At 37.3% G+C, this 20674-nt stretch overlaps 1 protein-coding gene across 5 annotated transcripts in view; it reads left to right on the top strand.

Moving 5' to 3' along the window:
• The window catches only part of Diaph3 (diaphanous-related formin 3), a 469632-nt gene that overhangs the window by 67082 nt on the left and 381876 nt on the right, over positions 1-20674 (top strand). For all 5 annotated transcript variants that reach the window (XM_063274163.1, XM_063274159.1, NM_001305172.1 and 2 more), the window contains exon 4: positions 403-507. In XM_063274163.1, the coding sequence (XP_063130233.1) occupies positions 403-507 (105 nt within the window). The remainder of the gene's footprint in view (positions 1-402; positions 508-20674) is intronic.

Raw genomic sequence — 20674 nt, 5'->3', positions numbered from 1 at the left:
TTTTATTTTTATAGTATGCAGATTATCTCTTTAAAACAGTACAAGATAGCTTCAGGTGCAGCTGTTGTAAAATAAATAAATATATTGAAATTTTGAATCCTAATGACCTTATGAAAGGCAGAAATCTGCAACTGTCTAATTATCTATAGTGATGTGAATATAATTTGAATAGCCTGCTGTGAGTTTAAAGCTTTTCTGGTAAGTGTTTTACCTGTTAAATGATCTAGAATGCTGTCTGTCTACCCAGCTCCCCTTCCTTTAGGCAGAACCATGTGTAAATCATTCCAAAACAATTAATGCTGCTTGAGTCACAAATTATTGATCTTTCTGTTTCATAGTGTATACAGGGAAAGGCTGCTCTACTTAGATTCTAAAATCAGGCATTTTAATTGTGTTTTCCAGGAAGATATGAATTTAAATGAAGATAAAAAGGCACCATTGCGGGAAAAAGACTTCAGTATCAAAAAAGAAATGGTGATGCAGTACATTAATACTGCTTCTAAGACAGTAAGTAAAGCTGTCAGCTTGACAAATAACGCTGCAGCTTGCAGTGTGGAAAACAATGCATTTGTCTAATGAAGTGCTTACGCTTGTGCAAAACTGCAATCAGAGGGCTTTTGAATGCATAATTAGAAAGTATTATAATAAATTAGCTCAAGATATTTCTCATAGTATTCTCTTAAACTTTGTGTGTGTGTGTGTGTGTGTGTGTGTGTGTGTGTTGGCCAGTCTCACTGCTAAGAAGCACAGCAGTGTGTCCTGAGACTACTTTCTTGGTGAATTAAGATAGTCATTGATTTCCAGTGTCACTTATAAATGAAGATCATATTTGTACTATACAATTTTACCTGTCTAAGTTAGGATTCACAATAGTCAATTCCATATTATGCATTTTCCTATGGGCAGATCATCTTCAAACACAGTACAGATGTAAGGATTGAAAGGAACATTGTATCTCCCTGTAGTGACCAATTCTCCAGGGAACAGTGAAAAGGTGTGCAAATACTAAGTATCTGGGAAGGTATAATTGGCACATAGAAATTTATTGAAAAACAAATCAGCTTGATAGAAGTTATGAAAAATGGGGATTGGATGAAAAATATAATGTGGAGGTGTTGTAGTTTGCTTTGGTTTTCTGCAATAAAAAATGACTAAAACCAACTTGGGGAGGGAAGGGTTTGGTTCTGTTAAGCTTACAAATTACAGCCCATCTTCAGAGGGAAGCTAAGGCAGGAACCTTGAGGCAGGAACTGAAGCAGAGACCATGGAGGGATGCTCCATATTGGCTTGCTCTTGAAGGCATTGTCAGCCTGCTTTCTTATGCAGCCCAGGCCCAAGTGTCCGAGGTATTAGAGCCCACCGTGGATCAGGTCTTCCTTTATCGATTAACAATAAAGAGAAGCCCACAGGCCAACCTTTCTCAAGTAAGGTTCTGCCTTCACCAAGTGTGTCAAGCTGAGAACTGAGGTTTACTGTGACAGGAGCCTTACCAAGAAGCAAAAGGCAGGAGGGGGTGCTTTTGGCTGAATTTATAACAGGATTAGAAAGAAGTAGCTTATACACTGATTTTCCCAGGATTCTTTAACCTAAGGCCAGACTACGAGAACATAAGTTATTTATACCTCACCACTGTTTATCCACAGTGCTGTTTCTTTTGAAAGAAAGACTCAAGTGATGTTTAATTTTTAAACGCATCTCTTGTTTTGGCAGGCTCACCTTCAGTTTTAGAAGGAGTAGCATGTATATCTTTTCTAGTCTAGTGTAAATAGGCTCTGTATTCAGCTGCTGTGATACCAGTATTAGTGGCTTTTGTCTTTTAATGTGGCTGACATTTAGAAGTTAAAGGTTTTCTTCTCCTTTTTTTTTAATCTTTTGGACATAAGCATCTTAATGTAATTCTTTTTAATTTTTTTCCCCAGCTGTAAAATGACAGTTCCCATGTCATATAGGCATTCTGTCGCCATTAAGTTGCTTCTTCCATTTTTAGATCATTTGACACTGGTGACTACCTCTATGTAGTTGTTAAGTTGTCCTTGTTATTTGCTTATTCTTGTGATTAAAATCATTCTATCACATATTACCACTATACCAAACTCATTGTAATAGGTAAAGAGAAAAGTATACTATAACATAAATTTATGATGCGCAATTTTAATTTTTCCAAAGACATTTATTTATCTAATACATGTTTATTGACTCTTAGTATTTGTCAGCCAAGGTTTTAGATAGCAGAGATTGGTGCCAAAGTACTCTTGTCATTGATCATTAATGGAGCCATTTGGTCCATATATAACTTTTAACACTACACATAACTAAAATACGTGAAAGTCAATGTACAAAACCCAAAGCATTGTAGGTGAATTGTGTTGTGTGGAGTAGCTAGGGAAGACAACTGTTAATAAATTTTAAATACAGCAGGCATAAATGTATTAAGTATAATCACATAGGATATGTTATATAAGTTACAACTGATGTAGAAAGCCCCATCTGTGTATAAGTGCATTTTAATTCTGGAGTTTAAAAAAATAAATGGACATATAAGAAAACATCAACTCTACTTGAACTTTTTTCTTACATTTTTAAAGTTTTTTCTTTATTGTTATTAATTAATTATTTTATCTATTTACATCCTAAATGTTTTCCCTCTCCTGGTCCTCCCTCACAAAGTTCTTCCCCCCACTTCCCCTCCTCTTTGTCTCTGAGAGGGTGCACCCCCCACATGTATCCCCCCTCACTAGGGCCTCAAGTCTCTACAGGATTAGGCCTAAGTGTGGATACTTCAATCCCACTTAGAAGGGGGAGCAAAATAATCATTTAGACCAATTAAATATCTTTTCTTCCATCACAAAAGATTGATTAAAATAAAATTTAACACTTATCCTTTTTAATTTTAGAACAGAATCTTCCAATGTTCTATTTGTAAGGTTTTTCATACTAATTTATGGCCATAGCAAACTGAGGCCCTTGGGCAGTAGTTCCTAGCAGTCTTAATACTGAGACCCTTCCTTCAATGCATGTCTTAAATTGTAGTGACCCCTGATTTTTGTTGTTACTTTGTAACTGTAATTTTTTTGCTACTGTTTTGAATTATAAAGTAAATATCCATGTTTTCTTTTTCTTTTTTCTTTTTTGATTCAATTGATGAGATATAATTGCCCAACTAAACATACAAAGCCCTATACACGTCCATCCCTTAAGAACATGATAATAACCTGTAAAGGTACAGCATAGAATCCTTACATCAGCCTCCATGTTCTCTTCTGTGGCTACTCTCCCAGTCCCTCTTGTCTCCTCTTCCTTTCCGTTCCAGTCTCCTCCCCTTCCTTCAAACTTTTTTCCCGCCCATCCTTCCTTCTCGTCCAATGACAGGCCTCATTCTATCTTGTATCTGCCTCACCTGTGACATCATCCCACATTTCACCCCCTTTGTCTAATTAAAAAAAATTCTCTCAAATATAAGCTGAGTACAACTATTATCATTTTGTAATTAAAAGCAAAAAATATATCTAATACCCAGTCCAACACTTTATCAGTTAAACAGAACATTTAGTTATCCATTCCAGCTTAAGAAAGCCTTAAAATTTATATTATATCCTGGCTAGCTTGTATACTATCTGATAACTATCTAATAAATATATATTTTCAGAGGTAAACAGCCTGATAAACTATGAGACTATAATCAGTCTTCAACCCCGTCAGAAATCTGAGAATGACTAAATATGTATACACATAGGAGACCTAAAACGGCTTCCAGAACTGAGAGGTTGTAGAGACAAATCTCCACTAGCACAGTCCCCTGTTAGCAACATGTGAGCACAAGTCTTCAGCCTTCTGGCCCAAAATCAACTGACAGACGCTTGAAATGCAGATTTTCGAAGGGCTGATCACTCTGTCTTGGCACACCTTATCAGTCAACTATTCTGCATAATTTGTCCTTTTCTGGACAGTATTACACTGCAGATGAAACAGGCAGTTTTGCCCAGTGGCTTCCTAGCCACAAAGTATTGCCTCACCTGGTGGTTAGAGATGTTCAATCTCTTCGTTAAATCTGCCAAAGGGGAACTGTTAGGAGCAGATATGTCTCAACAAAAGATAAATAACTTTAAATCTTTTATTTTGTGGATTTCTGTCGTTTTTGAAAAACATATATCTCTATAATGCAATCTAGACTATTGTCTCCGTATCCTAAATATTGCCTTGAAAGTACTCTCACAAACTCAGAGCCATGAATTTGCTATTTGGCCCTTAACTCACATGTATTATCAACTCAGAAGTTTGTAATGACATCAATAGAAGGACTGGCTCTAAACCTTGTACTTTTAAACTTTTTTGACAAATAAATTCTATACCAAAGCAAAGATATGATTTTAGCTTAGTTATCAATGAGATTATGACTATACAACTCAATCTAGCTAAGTCCTGCCTGTTAAATTACAACCATTTTTAGATTTCTCATAAAACAACCTTACAATAACCATTTTCAGCCCCCCCCAAAAGTCTAGGGAATTAGGGCGACGACTCCTCTATAACTTCTTAAAGCTGTACATGGGTGTTGAGATATCCTTGGAGTAGCGGGTAGGAAGAATGAAGCAAATGCAGTAGTCGAATGTGTTCTAACTGGACCCAGCTGAAGTCCTTGAGACCAGGAATCCAAGTAGGCACATTCTGCAAAATGCAACTCTCAAGACAAAAGTTTAGAATCGAGATAGCTTTTTGTTCGATTCTCCTTTGAATCTAGTTTTTCAGGTGGTCTCCCTCTCTCAAATCTGATCAGTATGACTCTGTGAGTTTTCCACAGCCTAATCACACTTTTTAAAAACACAAAGACAAAAATATTTCTCCCAAAATACTATGTTCCTTAGTCTGTAATCAGAAAAGCTTGTATCTTGCACTCTGTCCCAGAGTAATAATATGTTCATAAAACTAAGTCATATCCTTTATGAAGATTAAACCATTTTAAAAAAGGAAGTAAGCTAAACAATGAGCCTTTTGTACTCTGTGATATCAGGAAATTAACCCAAAATTCCCATGAAGACCACGTTAAGAGAATCTGAGCTGCCTGTTGTGGTAAATATCAAAAATAACCACAAACTCTCGCTCACCGGCATCAACAAGCCATATGGCCTTTAGTGGGGTAATTCATAAAAAAACTAAACACCTTCTATCAATTCCACTATCTACAAGTAACTTATCAAACTAGGGCTTTAGCCCAATTAATCTTAATAATTTGTAAATACCTTCTATCAATTCCAATATCAATAAGTAAATTATCAAACCAGGACTTTAGCCCAAAATATATCTATCCGTTAAGCTCTCTACCCAGAGCCACAGATTTTTATTAAACCTTAATAACTTGTAAATATCACGATTCTCTACTTGACTAATTCTCCCTAAATCTGAACCATGGATGAAAATCCCCACATGATTTGGGTAATCTCTGTACTCCCTTGTTTTTAAAAACAAAGTTAATCACCTTCTAATAATACCTGTCATTAAGAAGTAGCTTGTCTAACTAGGATTTCAACCCAAAATTCCCGTGGAGACCATGTTAGAAGGAATATGAGTATCCTGAAAGACTTTCTAAACAACTTTCTTTAAAAAGCAGCTTTTAATCTCTAACTCTCTGAACTGCCATTACTTTATCACACAGCAGGGGATTTACAGCCTGCCAGCCCAGGCTGCTTTTGTGTTTCTTTGTTTAAAGTTTCCTGACTTGAGACATCACATGACTCAACATGGTGCTGGCCTCCTCTTACTTAGAAAATAAAACTTTTTCTCAACTCTTAGGATTACTAGTGGATTTTCACAGGTTGGTTCGCCATCTGTTGTTGTAAAATTATAAAAATCGGTTTTCTTTTACCTCCTCTAGATCCATCACTGCAGTGCACCAAGGTATCTGGTAGGTGTCTTAATCTCAGTCAGCAAAGCGTCTCACCCGCTTTGCTCCATCCCATATCACACTGCTGAAGGCCTCCTCTGAGCCTGGTAACAATCTCTCTCTCCATCCAAGTCCCAAGGCAGGTTTCCATGCCACAGACACACATCACAACTCCGTGGTGGCTTAGTGTCCCAGCTGCCACATACTCTCTTAAACTTAATTTGCCACAAGAAAGAATACACAACACAATAACCTCTGATCCAATTGATAAGATATAATTGCCCACCTAAACATACAAAGCCCTGTACACATCCATTTCTTAAGAACACTCATAACAACCTGTAAAGGTACAGTGAGGAATCTTAACATCAGCCTCCATGTTCTCCCCATGTTTTCAGATGGACTTAGATGAGCCATGGGGAAGGGTTGTTCAACCCACAAAGAGGCTGTGGCCCACAGGTTGAGAAGCACTTCCGTAGAGGCACCAACCTATATTCCCCAGAAGAGATAGCAGACCTATGAAAGGAGTAGAGAGCATGAAGGCCTTGAAGAGCTGATTAGGGAGTCCAAGTTTACAAGCTGGTTCTTTTTTAGAAGAAGTGTGTTTCTCTGCGACTCACAGAAGTTTGCTAGCTCTCTCACTTTGCTTGTCTATTTGTCGTCTGCCTCATTTCTATGTGACTGTAAGGATTTCAGAGCATGTACTAAAAAAGTTCAAATACCTTAATGGCTTAACGTTCTTCCATAAATATTGCTGAATTAGTGTTCAGATTTTTAAAATAAAATAAAAAACAAGACTAAACTCCAAGCATTTTAGAACCTTTGAAGAGACATAGAAAAAGCAATAAAGTTTTAAATAACAAAACTACATTGAATCCTGGGAGCCTCTCCTATCCCAGGTCTCTGGAACTTTCCAGAGGTTCTCCCTACCCCCCCACCACACCCCAGCAGCTATATCTTTCCATTCATTCTCCTGGTCCTCTGGGCTTCTCTCCTGGTTCCCCCATACCTGATCCTGCCCCCCTTTCTCCATGATTATGTTCTAACTTGAGTTCCTATGTGTGGGATTGTAGTATTGTATATGTAAGTAAATGTATGCATATGCATGCAAATCCATGTATACAATAGTACTCATGTATATGGGTATATGTGTATGTAAGCACCTATATATTTGTGTGCTGCATATGCATCTGAGTATTTATTTGTATGTGTGTATTACAAGGTTCATGATACAGTGTTGCAGGTGTGTAGAGGTCCTCTCATGGTTCCACTAGTTCCATCTCAGTCTCATGTTCTAAGTATGGGGAGCATGACTGTCCTTGGCATCAATGGAACTATTTTGAGAATGTATTAGACATTCACTTTGATTTGTCTTTCTGGATGCCAACATTAGAATTAATTTGTTTTAGCCTTGAATTATTAATTTTATGACACTATGAGGAAATTTCTATGCTTTCCATTGTCCCTGTTTTGGTTTAGGATTTAAGTGTTGGTTTTATTTATTATTTTCATTCATCTTAATTAATATATATGTATGCATGCACATTATGTGGGTGCAGATGCCTGAGGAGGTCAGAAGATGCATCAGATCCTTTGGAACTCACGTTCCCGATGGTTGTACGCTTCCGTGTGGCTTCCGGGAACTACATGCTGGACCTCTGCAAGGGCAGCGGGTGCTTTCAGTTGCTTTATCGTATCCCTGACCCCTTACGTGTTAATGTTAGCAAATATCTTAGATGGAAATGCATCAAGGTTTTCAGTTTCCTATTTGTTTAAGGAGTTTATGTAGTTTAACACTAGAAACTTAGATTTATCAGTTTTGCACTTACTGCCTGTTAAATTTAACATGGATTGTTTTGCATGTGTTTTAGGTTATGGTTCATAAACCACCCCTTGCGATCAAAAAGCATAGTAAAATTTGGTCGTTGGCATTTGGAGTTTTTTCTTTCCTGCTTTTGTTTGCTGAGTAGGAGAAAATTTCAGAGCTTAAGGGCAGTGAGTGAATCCATTTCTTGTTAAGCATATTTTCTCATAATCTGGGTAGCACTTATAATTTCAATTTCTGCCTGTGTATATCAGACTTTATTTATATAGAATTAAAATTATCTTTCAAGAGCTCAAGTTAATATAGCATCCTTATGAGTTGTTAGTGGGCACAAGGTAGTCCTCAAGGAGGAGATAGTAATGAACAAAACCAATCACTTTTTCTTGTATGAAGAGATTTTCTTTTTTCTTTCTTCCCTTTTTTTAATTAACTTGAGTATTTCTTATTTACATTTCGAATGTTATTCCCTTTCCCGGTTTCCGGGCAAACATCCCCCTAGCACCTCTCCCTCCCCTTCTTTATGGGTGTTCCCCTCCCCTTCCTCACCCCATTACCGCCCTCCCCCCCCAACAATCATGTTCACTGGGGGTTCAGTCTTAGCAGGACCCAGGGCTTCCCCTTCCACTGGTGCTCTGACTAGGCTATTCATTGCTATCTATGAGGTCAGAGTCCAGGGTCAGTCCATGTATAGTCTTTAGGTAGTGGCTTAGTCCCTGGAAGCTCTGGTTGCTTGGCATTGTTGTACATATGGGATCTCGAGCCCCTTCAAGCTATGAAGAGATTTTCATAGGTTTAAATTAGAATTCCACATTACTGGTCTTTAAAGTTTATGGTAAAAATGGCCTTTATTGTAAGTTTTTATTCTATTTTATTTTTTAAGGGCTCTGTAGGAAAATAATTGTCTGCTGAATTTTAGACTTGGAGTTGTTTAATAGTGTTTATACCAGTTGTTGGCATCGGAGGTCATCTGAGGTGGTTGTTTCATGGTTGTTGAGTTTTTCTTTCTCTCCGATATTTTTCTTATTGTGATTCATACCAAGTTAAAAAAATTTTAAAACTTCATTACATCTTAGTGTGTGTGTGTGTGTGTGTGTGTGTGTGTGTCTGTCTGTCTGTCTGTCTGTCTGTCTATTTGTTTCTGTGTGTCTTTCTGTTTGTGGGTGGGTATGTGGATAAAGGTCAGAAGACAGATTGGACAAATCAGTTTTTCCCTTTCCTTCTGTAGAGTCTTGGGATCAAACTGAAGGTGTCAAGGTTGGTGGTTGTTGCCTTACTCACTGAGCCATGTCATAGGTCCATATTTTTTTTTTTAAACCATATTTGTCCTTTTATTCAGGTTTACCTCACACGGGATAACTATTTCTTTTCTTTTCTTTCTTTTTTATTAGATATATTTTTTTTCTTTATTAACTTGAGTATTTCTTATTTACTTTTCGATTGTTATTCCCTTTCCTGGTTTCCGGGCCAACATCCCCCTAACCCCCTCCCTCTCCCCTTCTATATGAGTGTTCCCCTCCCCATCCTCCCCCCCCCATTGCCACCCTCCCCCCAACAATCACGTTCACTGAGGGTTCAGTCTTAGCAGAGGTCCATATTTTTTATCAGTGTCTTAGAAAGCACTAGTTAAAGGAGCCACCCGTTTATGATAGAGATGAACACTATGCGAAAATGATCATATGGAATGAATTTCTGAAAAAAGGAACGTTTCTGAAGGAAAACCCACAAGAGAAAATGTTCTATGAACAGATACTTGGTGAAGGAAAACAAAGAAAACAAAGTACCCCACAACAGTAGCTTCAGACCTGAGTCTGCACAAGAGTCATTTAGACCCATTCAGGTGTCTTCACGTCCAGACTGTGAGGGTAAACATTTGAACCAGAATTACTGCATGTGGAGGTCAGGCATTTATTTGAACTCAGAGGCTCTCCGAGATAGCTATGTGGACCATGAGTAAGGCTTCTGGGTTGTAGAATATGGCCTTCTTCACCTTGTACCTCATAGAGTAATACTAATCTAATGGAGCCAAAGTGTTGATGGTATGCAATCTTCAACTTGGTGAATGAACGTTCACACCCTGGCTTCAGGTGTGAGGTACTTAATGCATAGCATCTCCGTGTGATGTACTCACATAGCATCTCAGTGTGAGGTACTCACATAGCATCTCCGTGTGATGTACTCACATAGCATCTCTGTGTGATGTACTCACATAGCATCTCAGTGTGAGGTACTTACATAGCATCTCCGTGTGATGTACTTACATAGCATCTCTGTGTGATGTACTCACATAGCATCTCCGTGTGATGTACTTACGTAGCATCTCCGTGTGATGTACTTACATAGCATCTCAGTGTGATGTACTCGCATAGCATCTCCGTGTGATGTACTCACATAGCATCTCCCTGTGATGTACTTACGTAGTATCTCCGTGTGATGTACTTACGTAGCATCTCCGTGTGATGTACTTACGTAGCATCTCCGTGTGATGTACTTACATAGCATCTCAGTGTGATGTACTCGCATAGCATCTCCGTGTGATGTACTTACGTAGCATCTCCGTGTGATGTACTTACGTAGCATCTCCGTGTGATGTACTTACGTAGCATCTCTGTGTGATGTACTTACATAGCATCTCAGTGTGATGTACTCGCATAGCATCTCCGTGTGATGTACTTACGTAGCATCTCCCTGTGATGTACTTACATAGCATCTCCGTGGACCCCAGGTGGGGCATTTACTGTATCTGCTGAGACTCTCCCAGTGACATCTGCCCATTGGCAGAGATCATCACATGGAAAGAATGTTTGTATCAAAGAAAAGGCTGCTTCTTTCCAGAAAAAGAGACAAACAAATACACCATTAGCAGGAAGGAGAAGCAAATGCTGTGAAAACCACTGTGCAGTTTCTCTTTGTTTGTTGGTCGTATCCTTCAGTTATCCCTACATGGAATGAATTCTTCACAGACTCAATGGGGCTCATCATTTTGACATGCAAAGGAGATTTATTATTTCTTGAGGTTTGCTGTGTAGTGGTAGCACTTAAACTCGAAGAACAAAAATTTGTTTTAGCCTTTTATCTGTATTATATATTATTTTAAATCCCTTCATTATTAAAAATGTTTTCCAGGGGATATTCAGTAAGTGAGGAATCTTTGTAATTCATTACAGTTCAATCTGAAGCTTCTCTGTGTGTTCTATTATGTATTTGCTATACTAGTTGCAGACTTTTCTGGGAAAGCTATATCTTACAGTGTGAATAAAATATAAACTCATTTCCTGGCACCAGATTTCTTAAGCATAACATTGTTATACTTCTATTTGGTAGATACATTTAGTTGTCATTAGACTGTTTTTATTTACTTGAAGATCTGAACTATATGTATATCTTGAGGTTTGCAAATGAGAGAAATGTCCAAATAATCTGTGAAGTCACGTTAGTATTGTAGCTAAAACTAGAAACTAAAATTTCTTTTCTTTAAAATTCTTTCCCACATGTATGTGTGCATGTGTGCATGTGTGTGTGCATGCATGTGTGTGTATGTTAGTGTGCATGTGTGTGTATGCGTGAATGTCTTCATTGGCTCATAGATAACTTGTGCTGTATTTGGTTATTTTATAAGAGCAGTGCAAGCTTTTAATTAAAACACAATACGCACAAAGATGCCTGCCAAGACCAAACATAATCCTACCAAAAATCACTGATTCTATCTTACTGAACAATCTCCCACATTTTTTTTTAAACTAAAAACTTTAAGATAAGTGGAATGGGGGAATGATATAACTATATATTTATTAAAAATAAAATAAATTAAGACTAAGGTATTAGGTTTTTTCTTACATTTTCAAACAGAATGTTTTTATTGATATCCCCCTACTCTACCATTCCTTGGCCCCGCCTTCTTTCCACCTTTTAGCTGTTCCTCTTCTGATGTACGCATATTGTTTATTTTAGCTCTGCTCTGCCTCTCAAATGAGTTGTTTATTCTGTTATTCCTTCCGATTGGTTTTTAGACCTGCAGAGATGTACTTTTTTTTTTTTTTAACATTTAAAAGCTGTACCTTGTACTGGTCATGTGCCAAAGGGCTGTTTCATGTAAGGGTATGAAATGCAACAGGAAACATTCATCCTGTTTTTAACCTGGAAGTGAATTGTGAAATCTTTCTTTTTTTCCATTTAACTTTAAAAAGTTTTTGTTTAATTTTTTTCTGCTTAAATTCTTTTTTTCTTTTCAGTTTCTTTATCTGTTTTAAATGTTTGTTTCTTGTCTTCTCTATTTACTGAATATCTGACCTCATATTTAATTTGGCAAACAATAATGTTTATTTATAGTTTTTTATACAGTATATTTTGGTAGTATTCTTTCTGTTCTCTTAACACCTCCCAGATTCTGTTCCCCAAATTTCCTATTCTCCTTCCTGGAAATTCTCTATCATTGAAATAAAATAAAGGAAAATAAAATAACATAAAAACTCAAAGAGGAAAACCAAAAGGATTAAAAAAGAGAAAACAAATAATCTAACAAAGAGAAACTCATTAAGACCAAAACACCAACTACAAAAAGACAAGATGTGTACACACACACACACACACACACACACACACACACACACAGACACAGACACACACAGACACACAGACACACACAGACACAGACACACACACAGACACACAGACACACACAGACACACACACACACACACACACACACACACACACACACACCCCACTACCCACCCATCCATCATGCTATCCATTTTGTGTTGGCCAACAGAGATGTCTTTCATTTTGTAGGAATGTTCTGCTCAGTTTTAATTTTATTCCCAGCGTTTTTCTGCTCCAGGTAGAATTCCCTCTTGTCTCAGCCCAGTGAGCTGAGTGTTGGCCTTCGGGGACCCTGATGCCCAGCCTCTCCCATCTCCCTGCGCCGTTCTGGAGTCCTCTATTATGGTGTCAGACCAAACCAGTCACACAGCACTGAGACTGCTCATGATTTTGGCTTTTCCTTTCTCATAACTTGGTTGCTCTCTTTCTCTTGTTTGTTCTGGCCTGATTTTGCTAGTGTGAAGGTCTTGTAGTCTGATGGTGAGTCTCCAGCTGCTTTCTTTTGAAGCTGTGGAGGTCGGCATTGCTATCCAGTGTTATTTTGTTATCCGTGTTGTTTTGTGTTTGCCGCCACCTGGTTTTGGCTTTTATTTTCCTGTGAGAACCCAGGAGGCTTCCAGAACCATAGTACTTCTGCCATGTATCCAGATTCTCCAGTCCTCTGTATTTTCCTTGTTTTGTGGGGAGTGGTAATTTAGGTTAAAAATGGTTGTCTCATCCCCTCCTCCTCCATTTTCCAGGAAGGAGTGATGATTCATTGAGGGAAACCACTATTCTGTATAACTTCACCTGGTAGCTCTAGTTTTGCAGTTTATTGCATCTGTAAACTCTCATCAAACCACTAAATGGTGCATGACTTACAAATAGATTTAGAGGAAACGCTAGTTTAGCTTCACTCTCTGCTATGCGTGCACGGTACAGTCATCTCGTATTTCCTTAGCTGTTAGGGTGCGTCATCTGCTGTATCCCAGCTACGTGGGAATACACTGCCCTTCAGTGTTGTACCTCACCCATGGAAAACTAGGTCTCATCTGCTTGTGTGTGTCTATAAATTAGTGAGTGTGTTAAATCTATCACAGCATGAAATCACTTCAAGCACTGTGAAAGACTATCTTAAAGAATTTAAATTGATTGCAGATGTTAGTGCAATTAAGCAGGCCTGATGAGCTAAGAATCATGGTTCTCAGATTTGAATATGAATGCATTTAAAAAAATTACAGCGATATACTCCATGTAAATGGAATTCATAGGCATCTGAGAGTTTTTAATCACCTTCTGTTTTCAAATGGTTCAGAAACATGAAAAGTGATATGTGACCCCTTATAGAGGTACCTGAATCACCTAGAATAAGTATGTATTAGTCTGAAGTACTTAGTTCTGTGACATCCTTATCCAGCAAGAATTGATACTGATTATACTTCTGATATTTTACTTTTCTACCTGTTGTCTTTATCTATTTCTGTGTTTGTAATTCAATAAAAATATTATTCTATAGATAGAGAAAAATACAAGTTACTCCACCCCAAATTTTTATGTTGTAAAACCAGAGAGTAAGTCTTATGGCAAAGAACAACGTTTAGATTACAGATCTCTGTTGGTAAAACTCCATCTACTTAACTAGCACTCCCATAACAGAAGCATAAAAGAAAAGCCTTGTTTTTAAAAGTAGCATAATAGTTGTAAATCTGGCCTCAGGTTTTGGCAACAAGATGAAATAGAGTGTATAGTAAGTTCATTTTCAATTTGTCTTAGAATTAACCCATGATTTAAGTAATAATGCTTATTTTTTTCTGTAACATTGTAAAATGTTGCGGACAGTAGAACTTTATTATATACAGTATTAAATGGAAATACCAAAATAGTGATGAATCATGTAAGTACAACTTAAAGAAAGTAAAAATTATTGAAAAGAACAGTAACATTAATGACTGGAAACAAAGAATACATTTTTTTCTATAGATGTTACAAGTTAAAGCTTTGTTCTAGAACACTGTGGAAACTTATTTGATTTCATTATATAGCTTATACTTTGTTAGAAGTAAACTAATTCAGCTGAAATACAAGGACTAATTAAATTATAAAAAGTTACAGCTCTCTCTCTCTCTCTCTCTGTGGTGGCATTTGAATGTGCTTATATTGATACAGTCACAATGCATGCATGCATATGTGAATGTAAGAGGTTGATATTGGCTATCTTGTTTTGGTTTTCCCTTTATTTTTTGATATGGTCTCTTATTGAAGCTGGAGCTCACCCTTTTGGCTAGAGTAGCTTGTCAGCCTCAATATTTGTCTGTCTTAATTCCTTCTCTCACTTCTGCTGTCATAGATGTTCGCCAATACTCAGACTATTTTATTTGTTTGTTTACTTATTTATTGTGCTGAGGATTCAAATAAAAGTCCTTACGTTTGCACAGCAATCATTTTACCCACTGAGCCATCCCCGTGACACATTTTCTTTTAATTCATATGATTACATTAAGAAAAGGTTCTGTGACATAATATAATCTGTTTGGTATAAAGTCAACCCTTGGCATCACAACATAGAGTTCAGTACATGGAAACAGAGATATTTAGCTGCCACATATATTTCTCAGTATTATTGCCTGGTCTTCCAGATGTCTTTATGGAGACTCAGCACTAAATTTGTTTGTTTGTTTCTTTTTTTTTTTTTTTAACCTCCTTAGTAATGTCATGGAGATTAGTTTTTCTGTAGTCTGTCCTTTGTCCTTTAACTATTCTATCCTCATTGTCTTAGGAATGACTGATTTCAGTTAGATGTGATTCAAAGAAAACAGATCTTACTGGCTTGTACATCTGACAAAATGGCTCTATTTTGATAGGCCGAGATTTAAGTCCTCCAGTGACTAAGGATCCATTCTTTCCGTATCTGGCAGCCTTGTCTTCCTGTAAGTTGGATTATTTGCCCATCTTCTTTATTTAGTGTACGCAGAGGGTTAACATAAGCTCCTGGCTTCATTCCTTTATTTGATTTGTGGTCCTCAAAAACTTGAGAAAACTTACCACATTGGCTTAAATATCACGTATATTGGTAAGCTAATGTGCCTGGCTTGAACACTGACTTTTTTATTTTTATATATAACAAAGAATAATGTATTAATATAATTTCAAATATGAGATTTGAAAATATAATTTAATTAATATATTAATATTTCATTGAAAAAATTTCCTGCACCTTTACATATAAAATCAGCTTTCATAGTGTTATGTCATGGTTCTTATTATATTTGGCTGTGGTAGATTTGTGATCTAAAATGGAACGCATCTCTTTTTCAACTCTAAAATATTCTTAGGCAGGTTACATATTACCTGATGACTTATTTTTTAAGTTATGAGAGACATAGGTTGTTAGAACCCTTTTTATACTTTACCCCTTTTCTTCTAAAAGTTGTAGCCTTCCTTCTCCTCCTAACTATAAGCTTAACCCTGTTTCATTTCATCCTTTACCGCTGACCTTAGCATACTCATTGGGAAATGTTGTGTACCTTGCAAGAAGTGTGCTGTAATAATTGTATTTTTCCAAACGATGATAACTCTTGATTAAAAAAAACCCAACCTCTCTTCTTTTAAAAACAAGTTTTATTGGTTATTTTATCTAGTTCCATTTCAAATGTTATCCCTTTTCCTGTTTTCCCCTCTGAAAACCCCTTATCCCATCCCCTGATCCCCTTCTTCTATGAGGGTGCTTCCCTACCCTCCAACCCACTCCTACCTCACCACCCTAGCATTCACCTATGCTGGAGCATTAAGACCTCACAGGATGAAAGTCGTCTCCTCCCACCCCATCCTCCATTGATGCCAGATAAGGCCATCCTCTGCTCCATATGTAGCTGGAGCTATGGGTCAACCCCTCTTTTATTTTTTAAAAACTTATTTATTATTTTTTTTATTATTCATTGAATTGTGACAATGAAGATTGAACCAGATCCCTGTGCCATCTAGATAACTTGGTGACACAAAGACACACAGCAGTTTAACCCTTTCTTCTTCTTCTGGTTCTTCATTTTTCTTAGCACTAATCAGCTCTTGTCTTCTAATTAGCCTCATACCTAAGGCTGAATTAGCTATTTGGTCCCAGTCTTCCACTGTCTTTGCCAACTGCTTTAATGAGCAATGGCCCATAGTGAAGGATGCACCAGATCTGCCTTCACAAGTTACACTTGGAGGTCAGACTCATAAAGTCATGAGTCAGATTTATGGGTTGTCCAGACAAGATGGACCCCACGAGAATATTGCCTTTGCAAATTTATCATTGTTTATGTGTGATTCTTAGAGGGTCACAAACTCAGTTGTTCAACATAATAATAAGATTTAGCATGCACTTCATGAAAAGACATATAATATACCATTTAGATTTCATAAATACACAGTGGTACTTACAGATGAAAGCATCTTCATAATTTGATAAAAGCGTTCTTACCATGTTTCCTTACAGGCCTGTCTGTGTTGTACTCATGTGAATTGTTTACTTAATTTGTAGATGATTTATAGAAACTACTGGACATATATTTAGACTAAGGCCCTGTTTCTGTGAATTCCCTTAGCACCATATGATGTTTATCATAATTGTCTCAAACTTCATGTAGTTGTTCATTTTACTAGATGTGATAGACCAGAATCTTCATTAGGGCAAGAAATAGCTATTGTGACCCGTAGAAGGTGTATGTATATGTTTGTGTTTCTGGCTTTCCTTTTTTCTGCGAAGTTGTGGAGTCTTCGGAATGTGGTGTCTGTGGCCTCTTTACATGTTCTCATGTAGATGGCCTCTTTAAGGCCATCTTACTATACATTAAAGTACTATACATTAGAGTACTTTTAAATGGGCACACTTGTGCCCTTTAGTGGGAATCTTTGAATTTAAATTCTATCTTAATATGTATAAGACATTTTAATGGGGGTCTATATAATTTCTTGTATTTTGAGTTTTCTATAACGGTCTGAAGTTAATTATAATAAGATCTGGTGGTAACTTAAAGTTGGTAAATTTATCTCTCCTAAGTTGTACATCCTGCCTGTTATCATTTAGGGGAGAATTGGCCATGGACTGGTTGTGTATCCCATTCTGTTTTTTTACTGTTTAGATTTCATAACTCATGATCTTTATATATTTTTCTTTTATCATTTTTGAAAATTTTCTTAGGACAGAAAGGTTGTTTAAATAATCAAAAGAAAATGATTACATATTCTAAGATCAACTTGTTTAGTAATCAAGTGACATCCCAAGTACCATTCATTTATTCAGATGCTCATATTTAAAATTATTAAAATCAAAGATAAAACTTAAAAAGATAAAGTATCATTTATTGAAGCAGTCTTTAATGTAGAATGATTTTTTACTGTCTTACAGCTCTGTTTGGTGTACTTAAAAGAAAATAGGCATCTGATTTAAAAATACTCTTCATTTGACCAGTGCTTGTAGAAGGAATACTTTTCTTGTGATACATGGTCACAAAGCATTCAAATACAAATTAATGCCCATTAAGGAAGATTGACTGCATAGACAGGCTTTAAATAATTATATTTACATAATGCTTATTTACATTTAATATACAGTCCAATGTAAGGATGAGAATAAAGAGGATGCGAGGGAGGCATTGAATGAAATTCACTCACTTTTTCCTTAGAGAGCACAAAATTTAGAATTTAAAAGACAGCATGTCAAAGGAAACAAGTCCTAATAAAAAATGAGACCGAGTTAAAATATTATGGTTGTCTTGATACTGAAAATAAATATGGAAGTAATTTTGTAACAGTAAAACTTAGATTAGAGGAAAATTGCTCTTTTTCTTTTATTGACAACGTTTTCCCAGAGGTTTGAAGACTACGTTAAAAACTGAGCAACATAGCTATGGGAAGCCTGAAATGGACTCTGCTACTATTAGGGTGCCATTACTTTGAGACTATGCTTATAACTGAAGAAAGCATGTATACAAGGGCCTTTTCAAGGATGATGTTGTGTTCTGTGGCATTATTTCTGACCCTCAGTGAAGTTCCTCAAAACTACTTAGAGCTGAATGTGTGTCTCTCTAGTTTGCAGACACAGACACTAGCTTGGCACTCTTTGCAATTGGTAAGTTGTAAGGATAAGAGAAACAGTTGGTGAAAACCTGCTAATTAATTAAGGTCACAGTCTACCTTATTTAGATAGCTCCTCTGAGCTCAGTGCAAAATGCATGCTCATGGATTTACAGGATTAATATAGTAAAAATGGCATTTTGCCAAAAGCAGTCTACGGATTCAGAGCAATCCCCATCAGAATTCCAACTCAATTGTTTATAGAATTAGAAAGAGCAATTTGCAAATTCATTTGGAATAACAAAAAACCCAGGATGGGGAAAACTGTTCTCAACAATAAAAGAATTTATGGGGGAATCACTATCCCTGACCTCCAGCTATATTACAGAGCAATAGTAATAAAAACTGTATGGTATTGGTAGAGAGACAGGAAAGTAGATAAATGAATTATAATTGAAGACCTAGAAATGAACCCATACACCTATGGACACTTGATCTTTGACAAAGGAGCTAAAACCACCCAGTGGGAAAAAGATAGCATTTTCAACAAATGCCCCTGGTTCACCTGGAGGTCAGCATGTAGAAGAATGCAAATTAATCCATTCTTATTTCCTTGTAAGTAACTCAAGTCCAAGTGGATCAAGGACCTCCACATCAAACCAGATACACTGAAACTAATAGAAGAAAAAGTGGGGGAAGAATCTCAAACACATGGGCACTAGAGAAAATTTCCTGAACAAAACACCAATGGCTTATGCTCTAAGATCAAGAATTGACAAATGGAACCTCATAAAACTGCAAAGCTTCTGTAAGGCAAAGGACACTGTCACTAGGACAAAAGGGCAACCAAGAGACTGTGAAAAGATCTTTACCAACCCTACATCTGCTAGAGGGCTAATATCTAATATATAGAAAGAGCTCAAGAAGTTAGAATCCAAAGAACCAAGTAACTCTATTAGAAAGGGGTCTACAGAGCTCAACAAAGAATTCTCAGCTGAGGAATATCAAATAGCTGAAAAGTACTTAAAGAAATGTTCAGCATCCTTAGTCATCAGGGAAATGCAAATCAAAACAACCCAGAGATTCCACCTCACACCAGTCAGAATGGCTAAGGTCAGAAACTCAGTTGAGAGCAGATGCTGGTATGGATGTGGAGAAAGAGGAACACTCATCCATTGTTGGTGTGATTGCCAGCTGATACAACCATTCTGGAAATCAATCTGTTGGTTCCTCAGAAAATTGGACATAGTACTAGCTGAGGACCCAGCTATACCACTCCTGAGCATATACCCAAAAGGCGCTCGCTCCAAGAGATAAAAAGGACACATGCTCCACTATCTTCTTAGCATCTTATTTATAATAGCCAGAAGCTGGAAAGAACTCAGGTTCCGTAAACAGAGGAACGGATACAGAAAATGTGGTACATTTACACAGTGGAGTACTACTCAGCTATCAAAAACAATGATTTCGTGAAATTCATAGGCAAATGGATGGAACTAGAAAGTATCATCCTGAGTGAGGTAACTCAATCACAGAAACACACACATGATATGCATTCACTTGTAAGTGGATATTAGCCCCAAAGCAGGAATTACCCAAGATAGAATCCACATGAAGCTCAAGAAGGATGACCAAAGTGGGGATGCTTCAGTCCTTCTTAAAAAGGTGAACAAAAATATTCATAGGAGGAGATACAGAGACAAAGTTTGGAGCAGAGACTGAAGGAATGGCCATTCAGAGACTGCCCCACTTGGGGATCCAGCCCATATACATACAGCCACCAAACCCAGACAATATTGCTGATGCCAAGAAGTACATGCTGACAGGAGCCTGACATAGCTGTCTCTTGAGAGGCTCTGCCAGAGCATGACAAATACAGATGTGAATGCTAACAGCCAACCATTGAACTGAGAACGGGGTACCCATTGGAGGAGTTAGAGAATGGATTGAAAGAACTAACAGGGCTTGTAACCCCATAAGAACAAGAATACCAACCAACCAGCCCTCCCAGGGACTAAACCACTATCCAAAGAGTACACATGGACAGACCCATGGCTCCAGCTGCATATATAGCAGAGGATGGCCTTGTTGGGCACTAATCGGAGGAGAAACCCTTGGTTCTGCCAAGGTTGGAACCCCCATTGTAGGGTAATGTCAGGGCTGGGTGGTGGGAAGGGTTGGGTGGTTGGGGAGGGGGAACAACCTCATAGAAGAAGGGGAGGGATGATTGGTTAAGGGACTTATGGACATGAAACTGGGAAAGGGGACAATATTTGAATTGCAAATAAAGAAAATACAATTAAAAAAAAAAGGAAAAAATTGGAGGACTCCGTTTACTT

The sequence above is a fragment of the Rattus norvegicus genome, chromosome 15 (assembly GCF_036323735.1).
Source record: "Rattus norvegicus strain BN/NHsdMcwi chromosome 15, GRCr8, whole genome shotgun sequence".
Classification (NCBI taxonomy): Eukaryota; Metazoa; Chordata; class Mammalia; order Rodentia; family Muridae; genus Rattus; species Rattus norvegicus.
Note: the sequence above shows the minus strand (reverse complement) of the source record. Positions and strands in the feature narration are given on the sequence as shown.